This window comes from Pongo pygmaeus, chromosome 9, assembly GCF_028885625.2.
Source record: "Pongo pygmaeus isolate AG05252 chromosome 9, NHGRI_mPonPyg2-v2.0_pri, whole genome shotgun sequence".
Taxonomy (NCBI): Eukaryota; Metazoa; Chordata; class Mammalia; order Primates; family Hominidae; genus Pongo; species Pongo pygmaeus.
The window spans coordinates 45,096,413-45,122,769 of record NC_072382.2 but is presented as its reverse complement, the minus strand read 5'-3'; the positions used below and the strand labels follow the sequence as shown (position 1 = coordinate 45,122,769).

Below are 26,357 nucleotides of genomic sequence, written 5' to 3'. Positions count from 1 at the left end.
TTGAGGAGGGAGGGGTCTCCAAGGGCTTGCATGTGCTTTGCCGATATGAGTTTCTCTAGCTCTCTTTTCATTCTTCAATCCCTTACCCCTTACTAGCTCTGGCTTTTCCCGCTGCTGCAGCATTCTGCTACTGCAGTGCAGAGGCAGCTTCTGGAGGGGAGGGACATGATTTGAGGAAGGAGATAGTCATGTGGGCAGCTGGTAGAGTGATGCTCTTACTGCCATATGCTACCACTGGGGCTGTCTAATCTCTCTGTCGTGAGTGATGAAGTCATTTTTACAACTTAATGATGTATCAAGGGACTCAGAGGGTTGGCTCATGTCTGTGTATTCCCTGTTTAATATGGGAGTGGGGGCATCAGATGTGACAAAGGGAGGCATCCAAGCCCTGATTTGATTAGATTAAATAGATTAAACAGCCTGAGTCAGTCTACTGCAGACCCTCCAGGAAAGAATTAGTTCCACACCTGAGGTGAGGAACACTAGTTCCCTGTTAAGCGACAATCCACTGCCCAAATGGAAGTGGATTGATTGATTTAGGGAAAATGAACATCATCTGTAGAAGCGACAAGTCACCAGTGCTCCTTTCACCTCTTCTGGGCAAATCATTTTGGGGTGGGCTTGATACTTGAGGGTGTTTGTGGCTGTGGGTCACAGAAAATATGACTACGAATTTCAAAGCTAACTTATTATGGGCCATATTGGATGCTAATCATCAGGCAGTTTGTGATACAGGTTTTCAGCAGCTGCATTTGCCTTTCCAAACATTTCTGTGTCATGATTACCACTATACCTCTTGATTTTGGCAATCTCTATAGTGGTATAGAGCTTCCTGCCATTTAAGAACATCAATGTGCATAAAATAATGACATATGATTATTTCATACTGTAAAAGAAGAGGAAAGTGTATGTGTGTGTGACAAGTAGAAGAAAAACAGAAATCAGGCTTTAACCTGATAATAATCAGCAAATTTATTTGAGAATGTTATTTGCTGCAGAGGAAATCACAAAAAAAAAACCAACAATTTTAAGTGGTTTTCAAATGGTTTATTATTTTGAAAACATCTTTAATAAGCAAATGGCCCTTATTTTATTTCACAGAGACTGTAATACTGTTCTTTGAAAAATTAAGAACACCCATCAATTTCTACGTCTTTTCTTAAGAAATAATAAAATTATTATTTTACACATTAGTTTGCACATTTCTTTCCTTTTTTTCCCCAGCCCAATTATTGATGGCCCATCTCTGACTTATATTCACACCAGAAGTGGGTTTTAAATCTAACACCTTAGGTGCCAATTATAAGGAGAAAGATCTTAAGTGAAATGAAATACCAGACTGCTTGAGATTCATCTTACTATTTAGAACTTCAATTTCAGCTATATATATGTGTGACTTCTTTATTTCTTCTGGGAAAGCCATGTTTTACTGAGTTTATTGTTAAAAATTGTGTAATTTGCTAGAGTATTTCATTGATAGTTTGTTTTCATATATAATGATATAAATATACTGCCTGATATTATATAGAACTTACTTTTCAATTTAAAAAATCAAAAAATAAATATTTAATTTTACAAAATGTATTTATTTCTAGAAAGTGCTTTTTCTAGAGTGGAAAGAGAATATATAAACTATATTATAAAATCATCTTCATAATCACCTTTGTTTTACATTTCGGGAGGCAGGTGAAATTAGAATTGAATCAAATAATAAGTATATATATATATATATCACAAAATTCGTAATGTACATTATCTTTATCCTGCACATGACTCTATAAGGCAGGCATTCTTCCTTTTATTATTATTTTAGATTCAAGGGATACAAGTACAGGCTTGTCATGTGGATAGATTGTGTAATGGTGAGGTTTAGGCTTCTAGGGTAGCCATCACCTAAACAGATAATTATACCTAAGAGATAATTTTTCTACCCTCACCACCACCCCAAGCACTCTCACACTCTTCTCTTTTGGAGTCCCCAGTGCCTATTATTTCTATGTTTATGACCATGAAGGCAGGCATATTGATACTTCTTTTACTCATGAGAAAACTGAATACAGAATCGTTTTCCCAGATACCACTAGATGGTATGAGGCAGAGCTGGGTTATAGACCCCAGGATGTCTGATTTCAAATTATATCATTCTTTACTAAACACATTTCTCTTATTAAATATCTTTACTGTGTGTTTTCTTTAAAAACATTGTATTTTACAGCTTCTTAAAAAATCACTGTATTATTTAGTGCTGGGCTAGGTCAATAGGAAAGAACTAGCCTGTGGAACAATTTTGAGAATTGATTTACTTGGGTGGTTTTCACTGCTAGACAGGTCTTTTGATCAGAGAATAACTTTAAAACATTTTAATGATGAACATCATTTTCAGGGCAGTAGTGCTGTGAAACCCAATTATAAGTGTTAAAGTTAAGAGTAATCCTAGGGATAATAAAACTCACATGAACATTAAATGTTTCTTGTTATATAATCTATTTCCTTCTGTCTGCTAATATACAGAAAATATATTTAATGCTTCTGACTTCTAGCATCAGACCAAACAAAAATGATGAAACAAGCATAATATAATATATATAACTATATTAAGTATTAATGAATGGTGAGGTTCTTTAAGAGGACACCATATCACCTCTGAAGCATTACTTCCTAATTTAATTTTGAAAGCAGAGCTTCAGAGACAGTGGTTTCAGAGCCTGATGAGGATCTAGTGATGAACAGGCAGTAACAGGCAATGTGATGGCTGCTAGTTTCAGGGGATTCCAGTGTTCCTTGCAAGATGCAAGAATGAGGCCACACTGGGCCATGCACTTCAACTCAGCAACTATCTCAAGTGAGGATTTATCTACAGGAGTACTCTAAATTATAGCCCATAGCTGTCAACCTACAGTTATTCTATGAAAATAACTCAGCTTCCTAGAATTAATAGGATACCCAGAACAGCAGTCTGTCCCCATTAAAAGCTAGAGAAGAAATAAATGATCAATTGCTTGAAATAAATATTCATAGAATAAAGATCTGTTATCACCTACATATACCTCAGGAGAGGAAGTTATAATTACCCTCAGTTGAGAGTCTTTGCACAAAAAAAATTGGATGCTCATTCCTGAGAACATGCCATATGAAAAGCACTGTGCTAGCACCATGGAGTTTAAAGAAGTGGAGACCTGGACCCAATTCTCCAAGAGAAAAAATAATGGGAGGGCTTGGGGAACGTACAACCTCATGAGTTAAGTCTTACAAAGGTGATCTACAGTAGTTCAGCAATATCTGAGAGAGGAGACTAATTGAAAAAGAGGTGTGTTTTTGAGGGTGGGGGCATGGGTGAGTATCGAAGGATAAAGTGGAAGGATACTGAGACAGTTATTGATTTAAAAAAGACTGTGAATTTTCTTTTCTGGTCATTTCCCATCAGATACTTTAGATGGACTATTGAGGCACAGACTAAGAGGCTGATGCCTTTCAATCAATTCCGCATGAATTCAGAATGGGAGACAAAATTCCCATTACATGTCTTCTGCACTTAATGAAAGCTGCTAGAATTTCAGCCTGATATGGAACAACCATGTGTTCATGGGCACAGAATTAACACTACTTAATCAGTGCAAAATCATTGTGGAGAAAAAGATGCGGCATAATCATTCTTTGAAAAGTCTATTAAAGATTAGGAAATTTCTGTATAATAATGGCTAACCTCGACAAGCCATTTATTATGGACCAGACAGTGTCCTCTTTCATAATTGATTTATTTAATCTTCATGATACTTTTTTTGAAGTATGAAAACATTTCCATTATACAGACCAAGAAATGAGGCTAAGAGAATTTAAGTAATGACAACTTGCCCAAAGTCATACTGAGCAAGAAATTGGAATTTTAATTTGGATTTTCACAGTGTAACCAAAAAAAAAAAAAAAAAAACTCTCATTCTTAACTAATACTATATCATGCTATTTAAATGTCTACAAGAAACAGACTGAGAAATGAGGCTAAAAGAATTTAAGTAATGACAACTTGCTCAAAGTCATACTTAGCAAGAAATTGGAGTTGAAATTTGGATTTTCACAGTGTAATAAAAAAAGAAACTCATCTTTTTAACTAATACTATATCATGCTATTTAAATGTCCCCAAGAAAAATATGGCAGCTGCTCAGTAAATTTGGTCAATAAGAATGGTCAAAAGCAGAACAGAGAACTTCATTTTCATTTTTGATCTAACAATCTAATATCAATTTGTGTTTTTTAAAGGACATCTTCCATTTTAGCAATGTTTCTATTCTACCCTTGCCTCTCCCTCTATAATAAAATGTAAGCCCTTTGTTTCCACTATGTCCAGCTTTGTCCAGCTTTGTTTTTTCTAGGTCTGGGTCTTCACCCCATATCTGCCCCTTTTGTGATGTCCTGGGGGAATACCTGGCATGGTACTACTAAACCAATGATTCCCAAAGCAGGACAAGCAATACTAGAATAACCTGGGAACTGGTTAGAAATGCAAATTCTCAGGCCCCAAACACATCTACTGACTCAGAAACTCTGACACCTAGCAATCTGTATTTTAACAAGTCCCAGGTTTATATCATGCATATGAAAGTCTAGAAACTACTGTGCTAAACAATTTATATTTTTTCTTCTTTTTTTTTTTTCTTTGAGACAGAGTTTCGCTCTTGTTGCCCAGGCTGGAGTTCAGTGGCGCGATCTCTGCTCACCACAACCTCCGCCTCCCGGGTTCAAGTGATTCTCCTGCCTCAGCCTCCTGAGTAGCTGAGATTACAGGTGCCCACCGCCATACCCAGCTAATTTTTGTGTTTTTAGTACAGACGGGATTTTACTGTGTTGGTCGGGCTGGTCTTGAACTCCTGACCTCAGGTGATCTACCCAACTCGGCCCCCAAAAATGCTGGGATTACAGGCGTGAGCCACCACACCCGGCAATTTTATACTCTTAAAATTCTTTTTCATATTCAGTTCTACTACTTCTTTCATTTCTTTTTGAAACCTATACTTTGTTTAAGAAAATACAAAACTTTCATAAATGAGCCTCTCCATTTAACTACTTACTTCAAAACATAGGAGAGATGGGGTAGAATTCTGCTTTCACTTCCCACTGCTACTACCATCCATCTTTCAATAAAATTTTCATCTTTCAAAGTTCATGTTATTTTATATATTGCTGTTGGCATTGTTAATACCAGTACTTATTCTGCTGCTATTACAGTAAGTAGATCTTAGTGGTTAGATATCCAGGATCTACAACAGATAAGTAATGTAAACCATAGCTCTCTACTTACTATCTATATGATGTTGGCAAGTCATTTTTACTCACTTGGACATGGTTACACCGTCTGTGAAGTAAAGATAGCAGTAAGAGCTTTCTAATATTGCTGTTCAGTAAAAATGAGAATCTAGAAGTGATATCCACACTAACAATTCAATAACAATTGACAATTACTGTCGCTACCTGACTGGCTCATAGTTATGAATTTATTGTCATATGTCAAGCACCAGACTAAGTCCTTTAGGTACACAATTCTATTTAGCCTAACAGTAATCTTAAGAGATACAATACATTAGTAGTATTATCATGCAAGTTCCAACATTCTTTAAATGCTTAGAGTGTGCCAGCCATTCTTCTGGTTGTTTTACTTCAAATAACTCATAGGTTCTGTTAATATTCCCATTGTTTAGATGAGAAATGAGGAACAGAAAGTTACATAAGGTGCTCAAGGTCACTCAGTAATAAGTGTCAGATGAACTGTGAACCCAGGCAGTCTGGCTGAATCCATGCTCTGAACCATTACCTAGTGATGTCGTTTTTAAAGACAAGGAAGCAGAAGTTTAGGGAAGTTAAACAACCTACTAGTTACATAATTATTAAGTGACAAAGCTGGGGTCCTACAAAAATTACTGTAGCATTATATCAGCCTTTCCCCCCACCCCTCCTACCGTTAGTGACTTTGACCCCTTGCTCCTCTGCAAGCCATCATCCTGCCTGAACTTAGGTGGTTGTTAACCACCTCCTGCTTCCTGGCTTTTAGATCCCTCTCCCCTCAATCCCACTAAGCTTCATACTTACCTCACTTTAGGGGTATAATTGTCACCCTCTGTGGTCACCCCAGACTCAATAATCTCCAAGATGTCACAGACTGGTGGAGTTCACCCTTCACCTTCTTGGACTATCTAACACTTCCTCAAAGCCTCCTCATCCAGCATCCCACTCCAGATGTTCTTCCTTCTCCTAAGCACCTGAGCCACTATGTTCAGCCGTTTTCAATACTTCCTTAGTTTCTGGTACAGAAGGTAACCTCTTCCGTTTGTGAAGCTTTGCTGAGCCATTCCTTGTTTTTGGAAAGTCTTTCTTCTTTTTCATATTAATCTTTGAAAGTTTCCCTACCAAAGGTTTGTGACTTGGTCAACTCAGCTGAGACGAATGTTTTCCTCTGTTGTTTTCTATCTGTACTTCTGTTGTGGCCTTTGGCACACATTGTCTCTGGACTACTGGTCTCTCCCTCTCCTACTACACTGAGGTCCATCCTCTTCTTGTTCTAAGTGCCTGCTGACATCATGTGAATGAAAGAGCACAGATTTTCACGTCAGAGAGCTCTGGATTTAAATCTGAGCTTTACTACTTGCTTTTTCTCTTGGCCACATTTTGTTTCAATTTCCTTATTTATAAAATGAAAGGAAAGTCTAACAACTCAGAGAGTTGTTGTGAGAATTAAATGAGTCAATATAAATGGAGAAATTACAGTAAATGACCTGTAAATCTTACCTTCTCCACATAATACTCTCCTGTGAATATAGTCTCACAGAAGTTTGAAGTGTAAATGCATGAATGAATATTGAATGGGGAGGCTGCTTCAATTTTGGCTGTGTGGCAAGACAAGGTGTAAAGGCTTTCCATTTAGGGCAAGAATTTTGATAATCAGAATTTTAATTACTTAGATATTAATTAGGATAAAAATTATATAAAATTAAATAAGAAGATGAGGTTTGTAAAGTTTGATGGATTCTTAGTTACAGGGAATTCAATGGATTTTGAGGTCAAGTGCCCACTAATAATGAAAAAAAGGATAGATAAAGAAATTAAGAGATGAGGCATGGTGGCTCACACCTCTAATCTCCGCACTTTTGGAAGCGGAAGCAGGTGGATCACTTGAGGTCAGGAGTTCAAGACCAGCCTTGTCAACCTGGCAAAACCCAGTCTATACTAAAAATACAAAAAATTAGCCAGGCATGATGGCGTGGGCCTGTACTCCAAGCTACTCATGAGGCTGAGGCATAAGAATTGCTTGAACCCAGGAGGCAGAAGTTACAGTGAGCAAAGATAGTGCTACTGCACTCCAGCCTGGGTGACAGAGTAAGACCGTGTAGAAATTAAGGAACTTAAAATTAAAACCACTTCAATTATGCCATGATATTGTATAATTAGAAACATTATTCAGAGTAAGAATGAAAAGTAAACATTAAAAGTAATCTATCGGCATTTTATTTCAGAACTAATAGTGTGATATCAAGTGGCTTTGTAAAGATTATCATTTAAATTTACAGTTTGAATGCTGAAGTATATTACTAACTACCTAGTATATGCATAATCAGGTATAAATCCTAGTGGCAAAACTCATTGGGTTTTAAATAAAACAGAACTGTATCTGAAACAGGTTTCCCCTACTTAAAACTAGTTGACCACCTGAACTAGTGATTTTACTTATCTTAGGTTTAGTTTCTCCATCTATAACATTGGTATATGAATAATACCCACGTTGCTGGGTTGTTAGGTGCTTGTGGAGTTTATGGCATGTGAAGTGTTAATATGGTATCTAGCAAGTCGAATAAGCACTCATTAAATTTAGCTCTGACTATAGTGTACATTCAACAAATAATTCATACTTGATTCAGCTTTACTAAGGGGGTGATTTTTCTCATAGGGAACATTTGACAATTACTGAAGACATTTTTGGTTGCCATAACTTAGAGGAGGGGTGTGTGCTACTGGCATCTAGTGAATAAATGCCAGAGATGGTGCTAATTGTCATGCAGTACACAGGACAGCACTCCACAACAAAGGGTTATCTATGCCTAAATTTCAATCATGAAGAGGTTAAGAAACTAAGCTAAAGAATGGGTAATATTCATCTCTCACCAGCTTATCACGAGACAATCGTATTTACAAACCCTTCAAAAAGGGGGAGACAGTGATGATAGAATGTTACATTCACAGAAAATAAAATTTATGCATCGTACCTCTAAAACAATTATAATAAAATAAGACACACATATTAGATAAACCTGGGTAAAAGTTTTTCCTCAAACCTTAGCATGCAAAATTATCTTTGGCTTAAAACAAAAGGACATCTATTTTGGGCAAACAGCACAGAGGAAGAATGGAGCAGAATATTCACTTCATGAGTGATCATTTATCTCAGTGGAGAGAAGCCACTAAGGGAAGGTGGATACAGGCTACATATATTTTTAGACAAAATTATTTGACCAGTATATAATCAATAGAAAAAGTTTTAATTCACTGCCGTTTAGGATGTCATTTCTCACCTTTCTGTAGCCGATTAATAATAATCATTGAGGGTCCTTTTCAGAAATCCAGGTCTTTAACAGTAACATTTAAAAGTGCCCACAAGAAAGATTAGAGCTTCTATGAGGCAACCAACATTGACTGAATTTAAGGCTCATGTTTGACTTGATAAAATTTGCCTAAAATATATAGATTAGCTCATTGGAGTTAGCATGTCCCAAAACATCTTTGCAAGGGAATAGTTATAAAGTAACCGAGCTAAAGGAATACTTTTCTTACTTGGTATAAACATTATAGAAGTGTTGTCTGTTTGTTTGTTTTTTGAGACAGTCTCACACTGTTGCCCACCCAGGATGCAATGGTGCAATCTTGGCTCACTGCAACCTCTGCCTCCTGGGTTCACGCAGTTCTCCTGCCTCAGCCTCCTGAGTAGCTGGGATTACAGGCGCACACCACCACAACCAGCTAATTATTTGTATTTCGTGTAGTAGAGATGGGGTTTCACTATGTTGGCCAGATTGGTCTTGAGATCCTGACCTTGTGATCCGCTTGCCTCGGCCTCCCGGAGAAGTGCTGAGTTTACAGGTGTGAGCCACTGCACTGGACCAGAAGATTTTTTTTTCTTTTTTTAACGAAGGAATGGAATTTTTACTTGTAGATGGACAAAAGCTTTAGCATTACGTTTCTAGCATTTTTTTCTTGAATGGTTGTATGTAGGCTGCTCGAGATGTGTCTCAAACAGAAGAAAAAAATGAGAAACCTGAGAGGGATATACTAAGTATAATTATTTGCATTATTTCAAGAACATGTGCTAAGGGATTTAATCAAGAGACTTCTTGGTTCATTTAAAATACAAGTTCGTTTATAAAATTTCTATGTATGTGCAGCTTCTAGGAAAGCTACAAGTAGTTGCATAATGTGAGGAATAACTTTATTTATGCATTCATTATTTCCAGTAACTCTTCAGTTATTACCAACTGTGTGTCAGGCACTGTGCTAAGTGTCAAGGATACAATGGATGTGAAAAACAAGCTCTTACCCTTAAGCAGTTTACATTGTAGAATGAAATAGAGTCCAAAACATATATTGATTTATTAAATATTTACAATTTGTAATTAAGTCTATAAAGAAAATAATAGTATAACCAAATGTATTGACTCCTTTTATTGTTTGATCCATCAAATATAGAATTTCTAGATGGCCCATGTATGTATTTACAATGGCTAGGCTGTCAAGTCCAGAACATATATTAGAAAAAAAAATCTACCTTAAAATTATTGGCAATTTTTTTATTACTTTAAATGTTTAACTTCACCTGAGAAATTTAGATATGTATACTTAAGATGCAGAATCATTTAAACAGTGTTTGCATCTTTTCTATTTCAGGGTTTTCGGAGCTGCCATACTTCTTACCTCTACCCTAAATATGCTAATTCCATCAGCAGCCAGAGTGCATTATGGATGTGTCATCTTTGTCAGAATACTGCAGGGACTTGTTGAGGTACGTAACTTCAGGATGAAGCTTTTTTAAGATTGGCATTTAGTTAAGAACCACCAGTTTATCTTTGTCTTTATCTATAAATAAATATATTGTATTAGGTTGTATCTAAATAGAGTTAAAATAAAAAGTGAAACACTGGAAATGTTAGACAATCAGATATTTTGTCCATAAGTGATATGAAACTATGAATGTCACTGCTTACCTCCTCTCTAGAATTGAGTGGGATTAAAGAAATATTTTAATGCCTATTTGACTTAAACAAAACAGGGACTTTTGTTAATGTGTCATGATAAGAATTTTAGAGTTTGTCCTTTGCTGCTGATAATCATGAATTAATATCTTGGGAGTTTTATACTAAGTAAGTTCCTGATGGCCTTGAATAATGATAGGAGTTTTCAGTGAAATATTTCACTGAATGCATTTTTGAGGCATCCAATTCTAATGATCATCTCTTGCTCCATCAGCCTGCAGACTTTGAAAGAATTCCACTTAAAAGCTCGAGTTCAGCCTACCAATTTCCCCTTCTCTTTCCATGGAGTATAATGGAAAGAGATAAATAATGTAACATATTAAGGCACTAAAAAACAAACAAACAAACCCTTTCTCATACATATGCAGTCGTAAAAAGGAATCAGATCATGTCCTTTACAGAGACACAGATGGAGCTGGAAGCCATTATCCTCAACAAACTAATGTAGGAACAGAAAACCAAACACCGCATGTTGTCACTTATAAATGGGAGCTGAACAATGAGAACACATGGACACAGGGAGGAGAACGATACACACTGCAGCCTATTGGAGAAGGGCGGGGTAGGGAGAGCATTACGGAAAAGAGCTAATGAATGCTGGGCTTAATACCTCGGTGATGGGTTGATAGGTCCAGTAAACCACCATGGCACACATTTACCTATGTGACAAACCTGCGTATCCTGCACATGTACCCCAGAACTTAAAAAAATAATAATAATAATAAACGAAACCAAAAAACCCGCTCTCCTTCCCCCCCAAAAAAAAGATAGGTTCAAAATAATAGAAAAAGACTACTAATTTTAAAGGTCTTAAATTTTAGACACTGCTTTCAGGAAGTGTGAGCTCCAAGGATCTAAACTTCACTTTTCTTTGTATAGATATTTATATTTGGGATTTATTGAATTTAATGCCCTACAAAATGATCTCCCAAATGTTTTCAAACTGTTCAGAATTGCAGATAAATTGATTAATATGCAGTCTTTTCTTTTACCTTAATCAGAAAAAAAAAAAATTGAGGTGGAAGGAAGTCTGAAGGGTGGGGAGGATTTGAACGGGATACTAAAAAGACTCTTGATCCTAAATGATGACAGTGATGCATATCTTCCCCCATCACAGGGTGTGACCTACCCAGCATGTCATGGGATATGGAGCAAATGGGCCCCACCTCTAGAGAGGAGTAGACTTGCAACCACCTCCTTTTGTGGTGAGTACTGTGTGCAGATGCAGCTATGGTGGGTAAAAGTTTAGGAACAACTTGAATAAGAATTGAAAATTTGGTAAACTCGCCTGTAAAACCATCTGGGTTTTGTGTGAACATCTGTGAGTGGTAAGGTTTTTGACCACCATTTCCATTTCTTTAGTTTTATTGCTTTTCTTAAATCTTCTATTTATTCTTATGTTTGTATTTTTCTAGGAATTGATCCATTTCATCTAGGATTTCAAATATATTCCTGGGTGGTTTTTATAATACTCTTATACTGCAGTACATTTTTTTGAGAACCTCAGTATTTTCTTTTTATTATACCTAGACACAAAGATATAAAAATACAAATTTTAAACACATTTACAGAGATAAAAACATAATTAGACTATGTATTTACTTTTACAAATAAATATTAAATTTACATTGAATTCTGCCTGGGGTTAAAATCTAACAGTTTCTCAGAATTTATATTTGATACAGCTATATGTTTGAATTATAGTGAATAAAATGCCTATAGAAAATAACTATTATAATTTAAATTAATTAAATTAATGTGATCTTTAAGTATTCTCCTAAGCACTGTTGCTGTAATTTCCCATTCATTGGAACTTTTATTTTTGGGATCATAACTGACCTTACTACTATTTTGGGAAATAGAATTAATCAACATGTATTAAAACTTCAATCCCAGCTTTTGAAGTGTGGAGCTCTTTCTGCTAATCTGAAGCTACTTTTTGTTCATCGCTAACTTTTAAAACATTTTAAGACAATCAGTTTAATTTAAGGTCATTTTGTGCCTGCAGAATGCACGTTTTACTCTTTCTACCAGAGCAGTAAGGCAAGAAAGCAATTCCCTTTCCAAATCAGATATTAGAGGACACATGGACACAGGAAGGGGAACATCACACTCTGGGGACTGTTGTGGGGTGGGGGGAGGGGGGAGGAATAGCATTGGGAGATATACCTAATGCTAGATGACGAGTTAGTGGGTGCAGCGCACCAGCATGGCACATGTATACATATGTAACTAACCTGCACATTGCGCACATGTACCCTTAAACCTAAAGTATAATAATAATAAATAAATAAATAAATAAATAAAAAAGAACTGCTGTAAATAATCCTAGTAATAGGAAATTAAGGCTGCTGTGATTTTGCTGTATATTTAAACCATAAGGTTAACAGTATTATTGCCTGTAGCATTTGAATTTACATGCATTTGGGTCTAAATCACAGGGCATAAATATTGCCATTCCTGTCTATATGTCTAAGACCTTTTTTTTTACAATTGCCTTTAATAACCCACTACGTAAAATTCAAAGAGATATAAATTAGTTGATATTCACTAGAAAAGCTAATGAATGCTACCTATTATCATGAGAATTGTCAGTATGTTTTAAACTGTTTTATGGGACAGCAAAGAAAACAAATTTGCCATAGGGGAAAAACGTGATAACTTACCTTGATGACATCTTCTGGCCATGCTTTGAGAACTGAAGCAATATGCCTTCAATCACGGATACTAACAAAGAGACCGCTGGCAGAGAAAAAAAATTAAAATGAAGTCAGAAAAAGCTACACAAACCTGAAACTGCATGAATTTGCTACAAGGAGATACATGCTTGAGGTGGCAAGAATAGATTTTAGGTGTCTGGTTAGTGTTGCCATACTCTGTCCCAAGTCCAGCACACAGACATGCAGGACACATGCCAGTCAGCATGTCTCCATTATTATTTTTAAATCTCTGTTGTGTCTTGGGTAGGAGGTAGGTGTTATCCACTTGTGTAATCCCGTGTTCCTGTGTATGTATAGACATATATGTGTTTGGTGGTGGTGGGTATGTGCATGGGTGTGAGGCCCATGTACCTGAGTGTGCAAGCATCTGTGTGAATCAACAAAGGAATGTGAGATGAAATCAATAATTTCTACTGATTTCACTCACCTTTCTCCCATTCTTCCTTACACTTTAGGTTCCTATGCTGGAGCTGTGATTGCAATGCCTTTAGCTGGCATTCTTGTGCAGTACACTGGCTGGTCTTCAGTGTTTTATGTCTATGGTATGTTATATTTCTATGCAACAGAGTTAAATGAAATGTTCATAGGCTAAAAGAAAATGGTTGCAGACAATGAGATCAATCACTAAATACATTTCTATATTTACTTATTTTCTTCTCTTAGGAATCCTTCCATTGTATTCTGAGAGGATTAGGAAAATATTTCATCTCTGTTATTTTTCTTAGATTGTTATTTCTTGTTTTAAAAAGCAACCACATTGCTGACAGGAACTTTGTCATTTAGTAAATCTATGTCCTTCATTATGAAAAAATATTAAATTAGCTCTTGATTAAAAGCTGATGAAAAGGGAAGAGTTAGGCAGCAGTCACCTCCCTTTGCTATTGCCTTTTGGTCATTTTCCTGATTCTGCCTCTTCAAGATTGAATGGGGGTGGAAAGCTGAAAGGGAGTGGTAGTGCTAATGTCACTATTCAATTCCTTGATGAAATACCAGCAGTTAGCTGCTGTAGCAGCATATCTCAGTCCTCCAGAATTAAAGGCAATTAAGCCTCCACATTGAAATAAAATATGTAATCCTAAATCTAAAACACTCTTGATATTCACTTTGTAACTATTTCAAAATATCCCTACAGTCTTTCTTTCTAAGAGGCACTTTTTAATAATGAGGAAAGGAAAAATAAAGGAAAGCTGGATCCCAACTGATATTGTCATTGATTAATATCATCTTTGGACATTGCCATGAGAATCTGAAATATTAATGAAGTCATGTGGTAGAACAGTATTTGGCTGCTTCTAAATTTGCCCTAATTCATTCCCATTTTGAAATGTTCTCATCAGAACAAATTATTATGCTTGTAGAAAGTTATTAAATGTCACTTATCATAGGGACTCTTTTTGTGGTTCAAAAGCCATGAATGGGTTTTTGGATCCATGAATGCCCTAAATTGCAAGCCATGTAGGTATTCGTGAACAATTTTTTTTCTTAGGGAGATTTTTTTAAAAATCAGATTTTAATTTATACTCTTCATTGGATTTTCAAGGGAGTGAATAATTCAACAAAGTTTAAAAGCATTTGTTTTATAGGATGTATTGTACAAGTTGGTATGGCTATCCAATTAAATACTTTGTTTTGTACCTTTGTCCATTACTTAATTGAAGATATGTGACCTTAAAGTAAGAATACAAATTTAAACAAGGCACTCATAAACAACCAATATCATTATTTTGAGTTATATCTCATTTGATATTTATCATTGAATGATACAAAAAGTAAACAGATAATCTGAAAATACCATATCATAGTACTTTCTTACCTGCTGTGTGTAACAATAATTTGGTCTGGAGTCACACATTCAGTTTTCATATTTTAAAGATTAAAGGGATAAGATCAGTATAGTGGAGTAAGTTAAAAAAGATAATACATATAAAGTAATTAGCAGTGTATCTGGCACTTTAGGTGAATTCTGTTAGTGGTAATGATAACTATATAAAATTACAATATCTCTCATTTTTTGAATTCTTATTTGGTGATTTATACATTACCTCCACTCTGCTTGTTGATTTATACATTACCTCCTTTAACTTTTCTATAATTCCACAAAAATGAATTATTATCTCATTTTATAGTGGAGGTTTAGAGAGATTCAGTTACTGATTGGATCATACAGCAAATGAATGACACAGTCAGGATTTGAATCTGGGAGTTCTATTCTGTAAACACTATATTATACTGAATTTTTAAGCACTATCTGAACCTAAATCATGTTTACTGCAATGTTCTGTAGTTAAAAGGAACACAGCTCATCAGAAGCTATGTATGGTGTTAGGGAACCCTTCTTAGAGATCGAATAGGCCAAAGAAAAAGTGTTGTAAGAAGCATTTAGATTGTTACCCAAGGGACAAAGAGAACAGTGTGAGGGAAAAATGAAATGGCCAACTGCTGGGAAATTAGAATAAATCACTTGAGATTCTTGCTATTATTAATGCTTACAGATTTACGTCGCACAAAAAGGACATGTTTTAATGGAAAGAGTATTAAATAAAGAATAGGATGAAAAAGGATTTACAGTTTAGGGCCTTGGAATTTATAACTTTTGTCTGCCCAAAGAAGGATCAATAGGCAATACTATGTGCTGAAAATAATATGGTATACAGTCACGTAAAGTGTTGTTACCACATTAAGTACAGAGGCCCACTTTTTATGTAATGTAGCCACTCGTGCTAAAATATTCTAGGTTTTATTTAATAGTCTGTTTGCCAGATCTGGAAGTGCTAACAGGAGAGGGAAAAGAGCAATTCTTTTCTCTGGAAATGCAACCACTTTTATTTTTTTTTTTTTTTTTTTTTTTTTTTTTTCTTTTTTTAAAATTTATTATTATTTATATATTCTAGGTAGGCAATAAAGAAAAGAATTCACCCCCAGAATAATTCTTTGAGGACAGGAATTTTTTTTCTTCATTATATTTTTCTCACTTAACCAGAGTGCCTAGAATGCTAACTGCTAAGTATTGTCGGATGAATGAATACCTTCCAAACTACACCATTTTAATAATTATTTATGGCTTATTGTATATCAGTGCTATTTCATAGAGACAAGGAGATAAAACCACAGGACTGGCCTTTAAGAAGTTTGAAGCTTAATGGCAAAAGAAAAGAAAAGATGGCTAACGTCAGTTGGAGAAACATAAGCTTGAATTCTTTTTTCTAATAGAATATGTTTGTCTTGAGATGATTGCAGCTTTATTCCAGCACATCACTGTTAAATGGAAGTGACTTTCTCCTTCTGAACTGTTGCTTGCAGGAAGCTTTGGAATGGTCTGGTACATGTTTTGGCTTTTGGTGTCTTATGAAAGTCCTGCAAAGCATCCTACTATTACAGATGAAGAACGTAGGTACATAGAAGAAAGCATTGGAGAGAGTGCAAATCTTTTAGGTGCAATGGAAGTAAGAAATTTATTATGGTGTATATTCCTATCTTATTCCCATCTCGCCTCCATTGACCAATCAAACTATCTTACAAGTTCTTCCTCAGCAAAACTAATTTGGTATCAATCATAACTTCTTTTATTTTGGTCCATCCATATTCTCTGACTTAGGAATAATAGCTATTTCCTCCATCTGTCATTTATTTTTTTTCTTTATCCTTTCTTAAGCGTTTAAAAATGTACACTGGGTGATAACTATGACTGCAAACCTAAACAATATTTTTAAACAGTTCAATATGGTCTATAATTTAAACAAATACAATAAATAGTGGTTCATTTTACATTAAAAAATCCAAGTCAGCCATGAAAAAGGCAATTTTTGGTTTATTGACCACAGTAGTCCCCCCGCATCCTGAACAAATCTATTCCCAGACCCCCCGGGTTGCTTAAAACTGTGACTAGTACCGAACCCTACATATAATGTTTTTCCTATACACACATACTTACGATAAAATTTATATACTATAAATTGGGTATAGTAAGTGATCGACCACAGTGACTAATGCTAAAATAGAATTATAACAATATACTGTAAGGAAACTTAAGTGAATGTTCCCCCCCTCCCCTGTAAAATACCTTATTGTACTGTAGAAGTAGTAACTGAAACCTTAGAAAGTGAAACCGCGGTTAAGGGAGGACTACTATATTCTAAATGTAGGTTTAATACATGTGTATTTATGTCATATGTGGTTTAGGAGATACTGAAGCATTAGAACGCCAATAATAGACAGCTGATATAAAAGAATTATAACATAATTTAATTATTTTATTGATAAAATATCATTATCTTTTAGGATTATTACTATGAATATCAAGCATTATAAAGGCAATGTTGTGAAGCCCTTTTTTCTGATGATTTGATTTCTTCTGGTTTACCTAAAAAGAGAGAAAACGTAGTTCTATTTCAATAATGCAAATGTTTTATTCCATGTAACACTGATACATTGTACATAATAATTAATACAAAAGCCACCTGATATTATATTTTAAAAAGGTGGCTGGGCGCCGTGGCTGGGCATGGTGGCTCACGCCTGTAATCCCAGCCCTTTGGGAGGCCGAGGGGGGTGGATTGCCTGAGGTCAGGAGTTTGAGACCAGTCTGGCCAACATGGGAAACCCCGTCTCTACTAAAAATACAAAAATATTACCCGGGCCTGGTGGTGTGAGCCTGTAATCCCAGCCACTCGGAAGGCTAAGACAAAGGAATTGCTTGAACCAGAGAGGTGGAGGTTGCAGTGAGCTGAAATCACTACGCTGCACTCCAGCCTGGGCGACAGAGCAAGACTCCATCTCAAAAAAAAAAAAAAAAAGGAAAACACTGTTTAGTAAAATTAGTGTATTTAGACATATTGAGGCATTTGGCGATCTGATCAATGATAGTTTCCTTATGCTAAGAGCTGAAAGGTGTCATACACTAGTTGAAGAATCAATGCCCCTTACATATTATGCATTTGTTCTTTTAAAACAAACACCTCCTGCTCCCTATTCTAGGTGTGTGTTTGATTCTAGCTCAGATTCTCTACTTCATTTGTTAGAGAATGCCTGTCTTTGACATCTCATCATAGGTTTTTTTAAAAAAAAGTCTATCACCCATTATTGTTGAGCCAAATTGGCCTTAATGAATAAGAAAAATACCATATCATATATAATTCAGAAGTTAAACTTCAATGGTTTAAACAAATCTTTACTGTGTAGTTGTTCCATGAGTTAGCTTGGCATTAGAACTTTCCCCTTTGTGTTTCCTTCTATAAATAGACTAATAATTTCTTATGGTGGCTACTCAGAAGCAAGAGGTGATATGGGAGTGGGTGGAAGATTGGTAGTATGCACTGGTGCCCACTAGCTGCAGTTATTTTGAGCAGAAGTTCTGAGTTTAGCCTCAATTTCTAGCCCCAAATTAATGTGATCAGCCTATATCCTATTAATTCATTATGTTCTTTTATTTGCCAGTTCTTGAGAGGTCATATGTCTAGATTAGAGATAAATTTTAAAAATAATCAGAAATTCTGCCTAAGTAAAAACTAATTCCTACAAATGACCCCAGAAGGAACAGCAGGAGAATGAAAAAACAGCATAATCTTCAGCTCCCCACTTCCTATACCTCACTGCTTTTGTAAACACAATATTTTACTGCTTACTGATGTTTCATATGTTCCTGTAGCTTCAAAGTAAATTTTAAAATGAGATTATGTGGGAATGGAACTTTTATTTTAGTTAATTTGAACTTTTTTTATTGTGAATGAATTTAATATACAGCAAAGGAGAAAGAATACTGACAGGAATATCATATACTCATCACATAGGTGTAACAATTATCGTCTTGTCATATTTATTTCACTTTTGTTTCGATGAACTATTTCAAAGTAAATAAAACGTCAAAATACTTTATCCATAAATACTTCATATGTATCTCTAGAAAAATAATATTCTCCTTCACAATCTCAGTACTACTATCACACCTAACATAATTAAAAACAATTCTGTATCATCATTTAACTCCTACATCATATTCAAATTTTTAATACCGTCTATATTCTAATATCTAATCTATATTCAAATTTACTTTTAGCTATTTGTTTTGAATCTGAATTTGATTAAGAATCACACATTGCAGCTTATTGCAGTCTTTTAAATCTGTTTTTCTTTAAAAATATATTTAAATATAGCATATGTACAGAAAAAAATCACTAATATAAACAACCAGCTTGCTTAATTTGTATAAGCTAAACATAAACAGCGAGTTCAATAAATAGAACATTATCAGAATACCATAATCTTCCCTTTAATCCCCCAATAATTTTTTAAGGCATAAGGTAAGATATTTTTCTATTGCTTTTTATGAAGTGCTTTACCATGTAAAGAATAAAGTTCTTAGGAAAGATGATCCTGGTATGAATGAAAGGATCTTTGCCCAGCAGGGAAAAGTTCTTTTAGTTTTAATAGTATTCTGGAGTCATTTCTTATGCTAACATAATACCATAATGCAGACATTTCTGTCTTCTGACATTTTTATTATCTCTGAAATAAGTGTACTCATCTGGAATTATTTTCCCAGAAAATATTGATTTCTTTTTAAAAACTGTATTTTTGGAACCCATTTATGTCACTGCCACTAAAATTGTTTATCCAAAGCCACAGAATTCATTACATATTATTAGGACAAATTTTTGTTTTTGTTTGTTTCTTTTTTGTCTTGCATATATTTATGATCACCACATCATAACTTCCTACTGTGTTGCATTTAAAGGATCTTTAAAGGGCTTAATTACAGCCACAACCAATACTAGCAATTATGAAGTTTTCCATTCAGGAATAATTGTTAAATCCACGTGAAAGATGTTTGCCTCCTCTTTCAGTAATTTAGTTAGGTCAAGGATCCCAAGTTAGCTTTTAACAAAGTTATTTTAGGCTACTGTTTCCTCACCAAACAGTATTTTGGTGTTCAGAATAAAGTAATTGAGAAATAACTGGGGAATATGAAAGATATTTTAATGGCTAAAAATATTAGTCTTGGGGGAGAATACATACTTGCTTGCATTTTGGCATACATTGAAACTTTAAGTAAAATTAGGTTTAATTTTTTAAAGGGGTCATATGCAAAGCTGATCATATTTAGGTTGTTAATGTTGAATGCTTTGAATATTTTAAGTAACTAATTATGTGCCAAAGGTACGCTGGGGGTAGACAAATGCTTTCACCCAGCTGTTCTGAGTTTTATAGAACCTTGAACTCCAGTGTCACAGAATTTATAGTGACAGCTACTAGCTATCAAGAGAATTTATGATTAATTGATAGTAGAATAATTGACTTAGATTGATTGGTAGTAGAATAATTGACTTCAGGTAGGGTCTAGAATACTGTACTCTTAAGTTTTTGTATCTTTCTTTTCATGAATACATTGGATTTTCAACGTTTTAAATGAAATGTTTTGGATATCACAAGCTCACTGATGTGGCAGTGAGTTTTTGCTGAGATACGATCTATCACCATTAAAAAAAATAAAACAAATGGAAAAAAAACCTTAACCAGGACCTATGCTTTTGGAATCAATTTTCTATAATTAGGTAATCCTGTATATTCCTAAAGCTGGAACAATCTAATAAGTTGCAGTGATTGAGATCTTATTTTTTTTCTCTTCCAATGATTATTTATGTAGCTAAGGTTAACTGGGTGGTTATAATTAATGCTTCACTACATCTTCCTACCTCCTACTTACGACCTGTCATATACATCCTGAAAATGCAAAGCACCTATTATTCCCATTTAAGTTGGAAAATATTTAAAATGGTCATAATGTCTCTCTTTTTGGAATTTCAGAAATTCAAGACTCCATGGAGGAAGTTTTTTACATCCATGCCAGTCTATGCAATAATTGTTGCAAACTTCTGCAGAAGCTGGACTTTTTATTTATTGCTTATTAGTCAGCCAGCATATTTTGAGGAAGTCTTTGGATTTGAAATTAGCAAGGTATGTAAAATGTATTCATATATAAATTGTGGATTACCTATGTATTTAAGTGAATACTAAATCCATTTGCAAAAATTTTTATCTTCTAATTTTCAGAGATTATTCATTTATTCATCAAACAAATAACTTCTAGGAAATAGAAGCAAAGTAAAATGTTTCATTGTCTACTGTATTCTATTGTCTGCTAGAATTGCTCTCTGGTACTGAGAATACAGGCAAAACAAACCTAGTTTCTGCCTTCATGGAACTTAGAGCCCAATTGGGGCGAGCAGCGGTGTAATCTTTTCCCTGTAAATAAACATAACTCCCTTTGAGTCTCAGGTCACAGACAATGTAACAAACAAAAAAAGTATTCCATTCAAATAGAATTGTACTTACTAATTTCCAATCTAATTATTCTTCAATGCTCTTAGAACTCTCGTCCAGCTACAAGATATGAGGATTGTAAAAAGAAAATCTGAAAACACTCTTACATTTTGTCCATTCAATCTATTAATTTAACAAGTATTTGTTGAACACAATGTGCAGAACTTTATGTGAGATGCAGAAATAAAAACATGGTTTCTGTCCTCAAAATGCTCACAGCTTGGTGGTGTAAACATGAAAGTAAGTTACCAATTAGAATACGGCATGCTAACTTCCACAGACATTTGTTCAGAGCTATGAGAATATAATCATTTTGAGATTTTCTATAAGGATAAAATGAACACAAAAATACTACTCTATATTTATATAGGAACTCGAAATTTAGAAACTACTCTCATATTCATGAACAACCTTTGCTGGTTGACCTGTTGAACAACAATCGTCATTTCTATTGAAATGATGGGGAAACAGAAACTAGGGAAAGCATTTAAATTGCTTAAAGACACGCTAGTAATGCACAACAAAATCAAGTTTAGACAAAGATTCTTTGATTTCTATTTAATTATCTTTACTATGCCATTCAAATTCAGGTAAATCATATATCCATTCAAGTATTTAGTGAGTATCTGCTCAATGCCATCTCTGTGCCAAGCCCTTTGCTAAGTCCTGAATACATTGTCTGTGCTGGCAATGGTCTTGCTATCTCTCTTCATGTCATTACATAAGTCCAGCTGGGCTCGCTATTCATATTCTATCTCTACTTGAAAGACTATCTGAAATCTGGGACTGAAGAAAACCTCAGTTTAGGAGTAGCTATTCTAAGAGCTCTTTTGTAATTCCTGTTTCTAAGGAAACTGTTTCCTCCATCCCCGAGAAGAATGGCTGCTTTAGACAGAGCTCTTCTCTCTAGAGCTAATCAAACATTCCAGGGTAGCCTTTGGGAACTCTGAGAGGTGTTATACTTCTCAACAAAGGCTGCTGGAGGTGTGAGTCCATTTTCATAATCTAGGACAAATATGATACTGACAGGCTATTAATAAAGCCAGTTCTCGGGGGGAGAGTGAGGAAGCCGACTGATGTTAATGAAACTGTGTGGTCATTTTGGTCCTGTAGCTCCAATTAATTGAGAATGCTTGAGTAAAAGCAATGGTATTTTGCAAAAAGTAATTATAAATCAACCAGCAGATGGGTTGATTTATTTCATTCATTAGTTATATTTTTAAATAAAACTGTGGATAAATTCACACACACAGATTGGTCTTCAGATACTAATTAGATTAGTTTAAAAAATTCTGACTTAGCTGAAAAAATTGTGTAGGAGATGATGGAGAACATAGAGAATTTGCTTTGGGTCTAGACTGACATGGCTTCAGATTTAAGTTCTACAACAAAGTATTGGTATATAATCTTAGGCAGAGTTTTGAATAATTATTGGCTTCAATTTTCTTATCTCTAAATAATGGTATTAACTTAATACCATTAAATAATAACGATATTATTTAAGAAGTGCAGCCAAATTTAGGTAAAGTAAGTAAAATATTTACATGGAAGGTCATTCTCTGCAACTTTAGTTAAATTGGGTATCCTACAGAAAAAAACACGAATGCAATGGCTTAATCCTCACTCTAAGTATACTGACTTAGTTCAGACAGCACCGTATATATAAATAAAATTGTAACATAGATTTTATATCAGTTAACTATATAAGTTAATTATATTAGTTACTGAGATATACATATATATCATTATATATTGGCATAGGCTAATACAATATATATCAGGTAAATACTTTTTTTCATTTTTTAAAACAAGTATATATATATATATATATACATACACACATATATATATAATTTATTATATCAGCCTATGCTTATATGTAACATTTCCAGGCCCTTGAAAATGGCATATCAGCGGGTCAGTGCTAGGATTAACCAGCACTTTCAAAGGTCAGATTATAGGGGCAAGCCAAATGAGAATAGACATCCATTCCTTTTGAGCTTCCTATTTAGGGGAGGAGAAGAATAGTGTTGGCTGGCTGTGCTTTGCTGCTATTTCTGAACAAGACGTGGATCAGATAGGATGACATACGATCTAGACTATGACCGAGAAAAGCTAAAAGAAGGATGAGGCAAAAATCGAATTACCTGGAGTTTCTATGAAGAATAAATCAATTACAAGCTCAAAAACATTTATCCTAGCCTTGCAAAACCTTAAAATAATAAGCAAACTTGTATGTGATTGACATGATCTTTAGGAAGGTTTTGATCATTTTGATCATGTGTCAAGTGATTACTCATGATAAGTCCCCAAAAGCCAAGAAGACCACTGAATAGCTCATAAACTTTTGAAACCTCTTTGGCTCTTTTGAGGTCAAATACAGAGTATATCCACATATTGTTTAAGAAACTAGGAGAGTCAATACCCTTAAATGTTATATCAATATGCTAAAATAGTCTAAAACTTGTCTCATTAACCCTGTAGGTTGTTAGCACCTTGCATTTTCCATAGTTCTTTGCACACCCTTTGCTGAAAGTGTGAAAAAATAACCATAGCTTTGTTCCTTTCTTATCCAAAGTAGTCAAAATGATTGTTCAAATAGATAGTAAATAACAGAGGATTTTCAATTAAAAAACTTTTCAGAGTTATTAAATACTGGGTCAATATGCAAGTCGTTTATGTGGACTTAGGCAATGTGGTTACTCCCAAACTTTTAGCCTGCCTTTATAAATGCCAAAAATACGCCATGTAATTCTATACAAATCCTAACATAGTGTCTTTCAGAATGTTTTTGTTGTTGTTCGAAGGTTTCTGTCTACACATTGACTGCTTGAAATATATTTACTCCATATTAAGAATAAAAAGCCCTGTACTTTTCTCAGGATGCTAGTCCCAAAAGCAATAATGATTTTTTTTTCTAATGTCAGTTTACCTGACATCTTTATTTAGGTACCTGTTGAGCCCCTGCTACATACCAAGTTTTGTACTAGACTAAGCACATTAATATATATTGTCTGATTTTATTTGATTTTTTCTTCTCATGGCAGTGGTGCTAAGCATAAAGGCTAAGAGCCCAGTCTTTCGACTCACGTAGAACTGATTCAAAACTTGGCTCTCACAATCACTTAAGTCTTCTGACTCTAAATTTTTTTTATTTAATAAGAACACTATTAAAATCATCCATCTGGGATGGAAGAGATCATTATATAGGCTGAACAGTTAACCTATTGTGAAATCATTTACTGTCTCAATTAATTATTACAACTCAAATCCATGGTTGTGATACCATACTATACACCAGTGTAAAATAAAATGGAATCTTTGTCTCAAACCTTCGATAATCTAATTGGAAAGACATACTTAAACACAAATTACGAATGCCAGCTGCCAACAATTGTTCTTCAAAGTATGCTTAGTAAAAAAACTTCCTTATATGTTTACATTCAAAGTTTATTAACTCCACGTATGTGGTAATACATAATTTAAATGCATTTTATGTATACTTACTGTCCCCGTAATGCTTAGAACACAGTGCTTTGTGTGTAAGTAACGGTAAAAATATGTGTTTAACTGATCTTGGTGGGTAAAGTTATAAATTAGGCTATTTAGCATGAAATTAATTCAGAAACTATATGCCACCATAAAAAATGTGATCAAGTATTGATATTTGACACAGAAAATACTTAAAATTGAAGAAATTATCTGCATTACCTGGGATCTTACTCTATAGAAATTATGTCTGTGCTATAAAACTCATGATATACATATTTAAAGTGCAAATATGCATCTTTCCCATATGAATTAAACATGAATTTAAAATACAGCCTCTTCAGGATGTGACAAATGTATTTTTCCTCTCTCTCTCACCACTTTTCCTCTCTTTCACTAAGGATGTATTTGTGCAAACACATTTAACAACATCAGAAGAGTTGATTCATACTCAAAATTTACTGATGCATTACATAGCAAAAAAAAAAAAAACCTTCTAAAGGAATCCAAGTAAATTTAGCTTTTCTCATTTATTCTGTGGAAGGCATTACTTTTTCTAGGAATGAGTAAGTGATCATTTGGAAAGAGTATTTTTCCTTCCTTTGTCCATAAAGATGTGATGACAGATTCAGAAACAAAGGCCATTAAATTGCCCATATTATTTACGGTTATGTCTATTTCTCCCCCTTCTTGTTTTTCATCAGGTTGGTATGCTATCTGCTGTGCCACACTTAGTAATGACAATTATTGTGCCTATTGGGGGACAAATTGCAGATTTTCTAAGAAGCAAGCAGATTCTTTCAACTACGACAGTGAGAAAGATCATGAATTGTGGTGGTAAGTACATAAGTGGCACTAAGGACATGTTTTTAGTTCAATCAGTTTAATCTACATGAGAGAATAACTTTTTCTACGCATATCAAATTACTTAGATGCAATTACATTTGTGCCTTCATTGTTCACTTAAAATAACTTCCTCATATTACATCAAATTTTTCATAACTCCTAGTTTTAAGTAACAGCTTAATAATGCCATTTGTGGCCAGGCACGATGGCTCATGCCTGTGATCCCTGCACTTTGGGAGGCCAAGTTGGGTGGATCACGAGGTCAGGAGTTCAAGACCAGCCTGGCCAATATAGTGAAACCCCATCTCGACTAAAAACACAAAAAATTAGCTGGGCGTTGTGGTGGGTGCCTGTAAGTCCAGCTACTTGGGAGGCTGAGGCAGGAGAATTGCTTGAACCTTGGAGGCAGAGGTTGCAGTGAGCTGAGATCACACCATTGCACTCCAGCCTGGGTGACAAGAGTGAAACTCCATCTCAAAAAATAAAAAAATAAAAAAATAAATAATAATGCCATTTGTATTTATTGTAACTAACTCACCTCTTACCATCATTGAAATTTTAGGTTGTTTTGGATGTTTTTCTTTGTTTGTTTTTGTGTTTTTGAGATGGAGTTTCACTCTTGTTGCCCAGGCTGGAGTGCGATGGCATGATCTCGGCCCACCACAAGCTCCGCCTCCCAGGTTCAAGCAATTCTCTTGCCTC

At 34.8% G+C, this 26,357-nt stretch overlaps 1 protein-coding gene across 4 annotated transcripts in view; it reads left to right on the top strand.

Moving 5' to 3' along the window:
* The window catches only part of SLC17A6 (solute carrier family 17 member 6), a 44,013-nt gene that overhangs the window by 13,742 nt on the left and 3,914 nt on the right, over positions 1–26,357 (top strand). For all 4 annotated transcript variants that reach the window (XM_063671063.1, XM_063671062.1, XM_054441340.2 and 1 more), the window contains 6 exons: positions 9,920–10,034; positions 11,402–11,489; positions 13,460–13,546; positions 16,305–16,447; positions 20,805–20,954; positions 25,514–25,646. In XM_063671063.1, the coding sequence (XP_063527133.1) occupies positions 9,920–10,034; positions 11,402–11,489; positions 13,460–13,546; positions 16,305–16,447; positions 20,805–20,954; positions 25,514–25,646 (716 nt within the window). The remainder of the gene's footprint in view (positions 1–9,919; positions 10,035–11,401; positions 11,490–13,459; positions 13,547–16,304; positions 16,448–20,804; positions 20,955–25,513; positions 25,647–26,357) is intronic.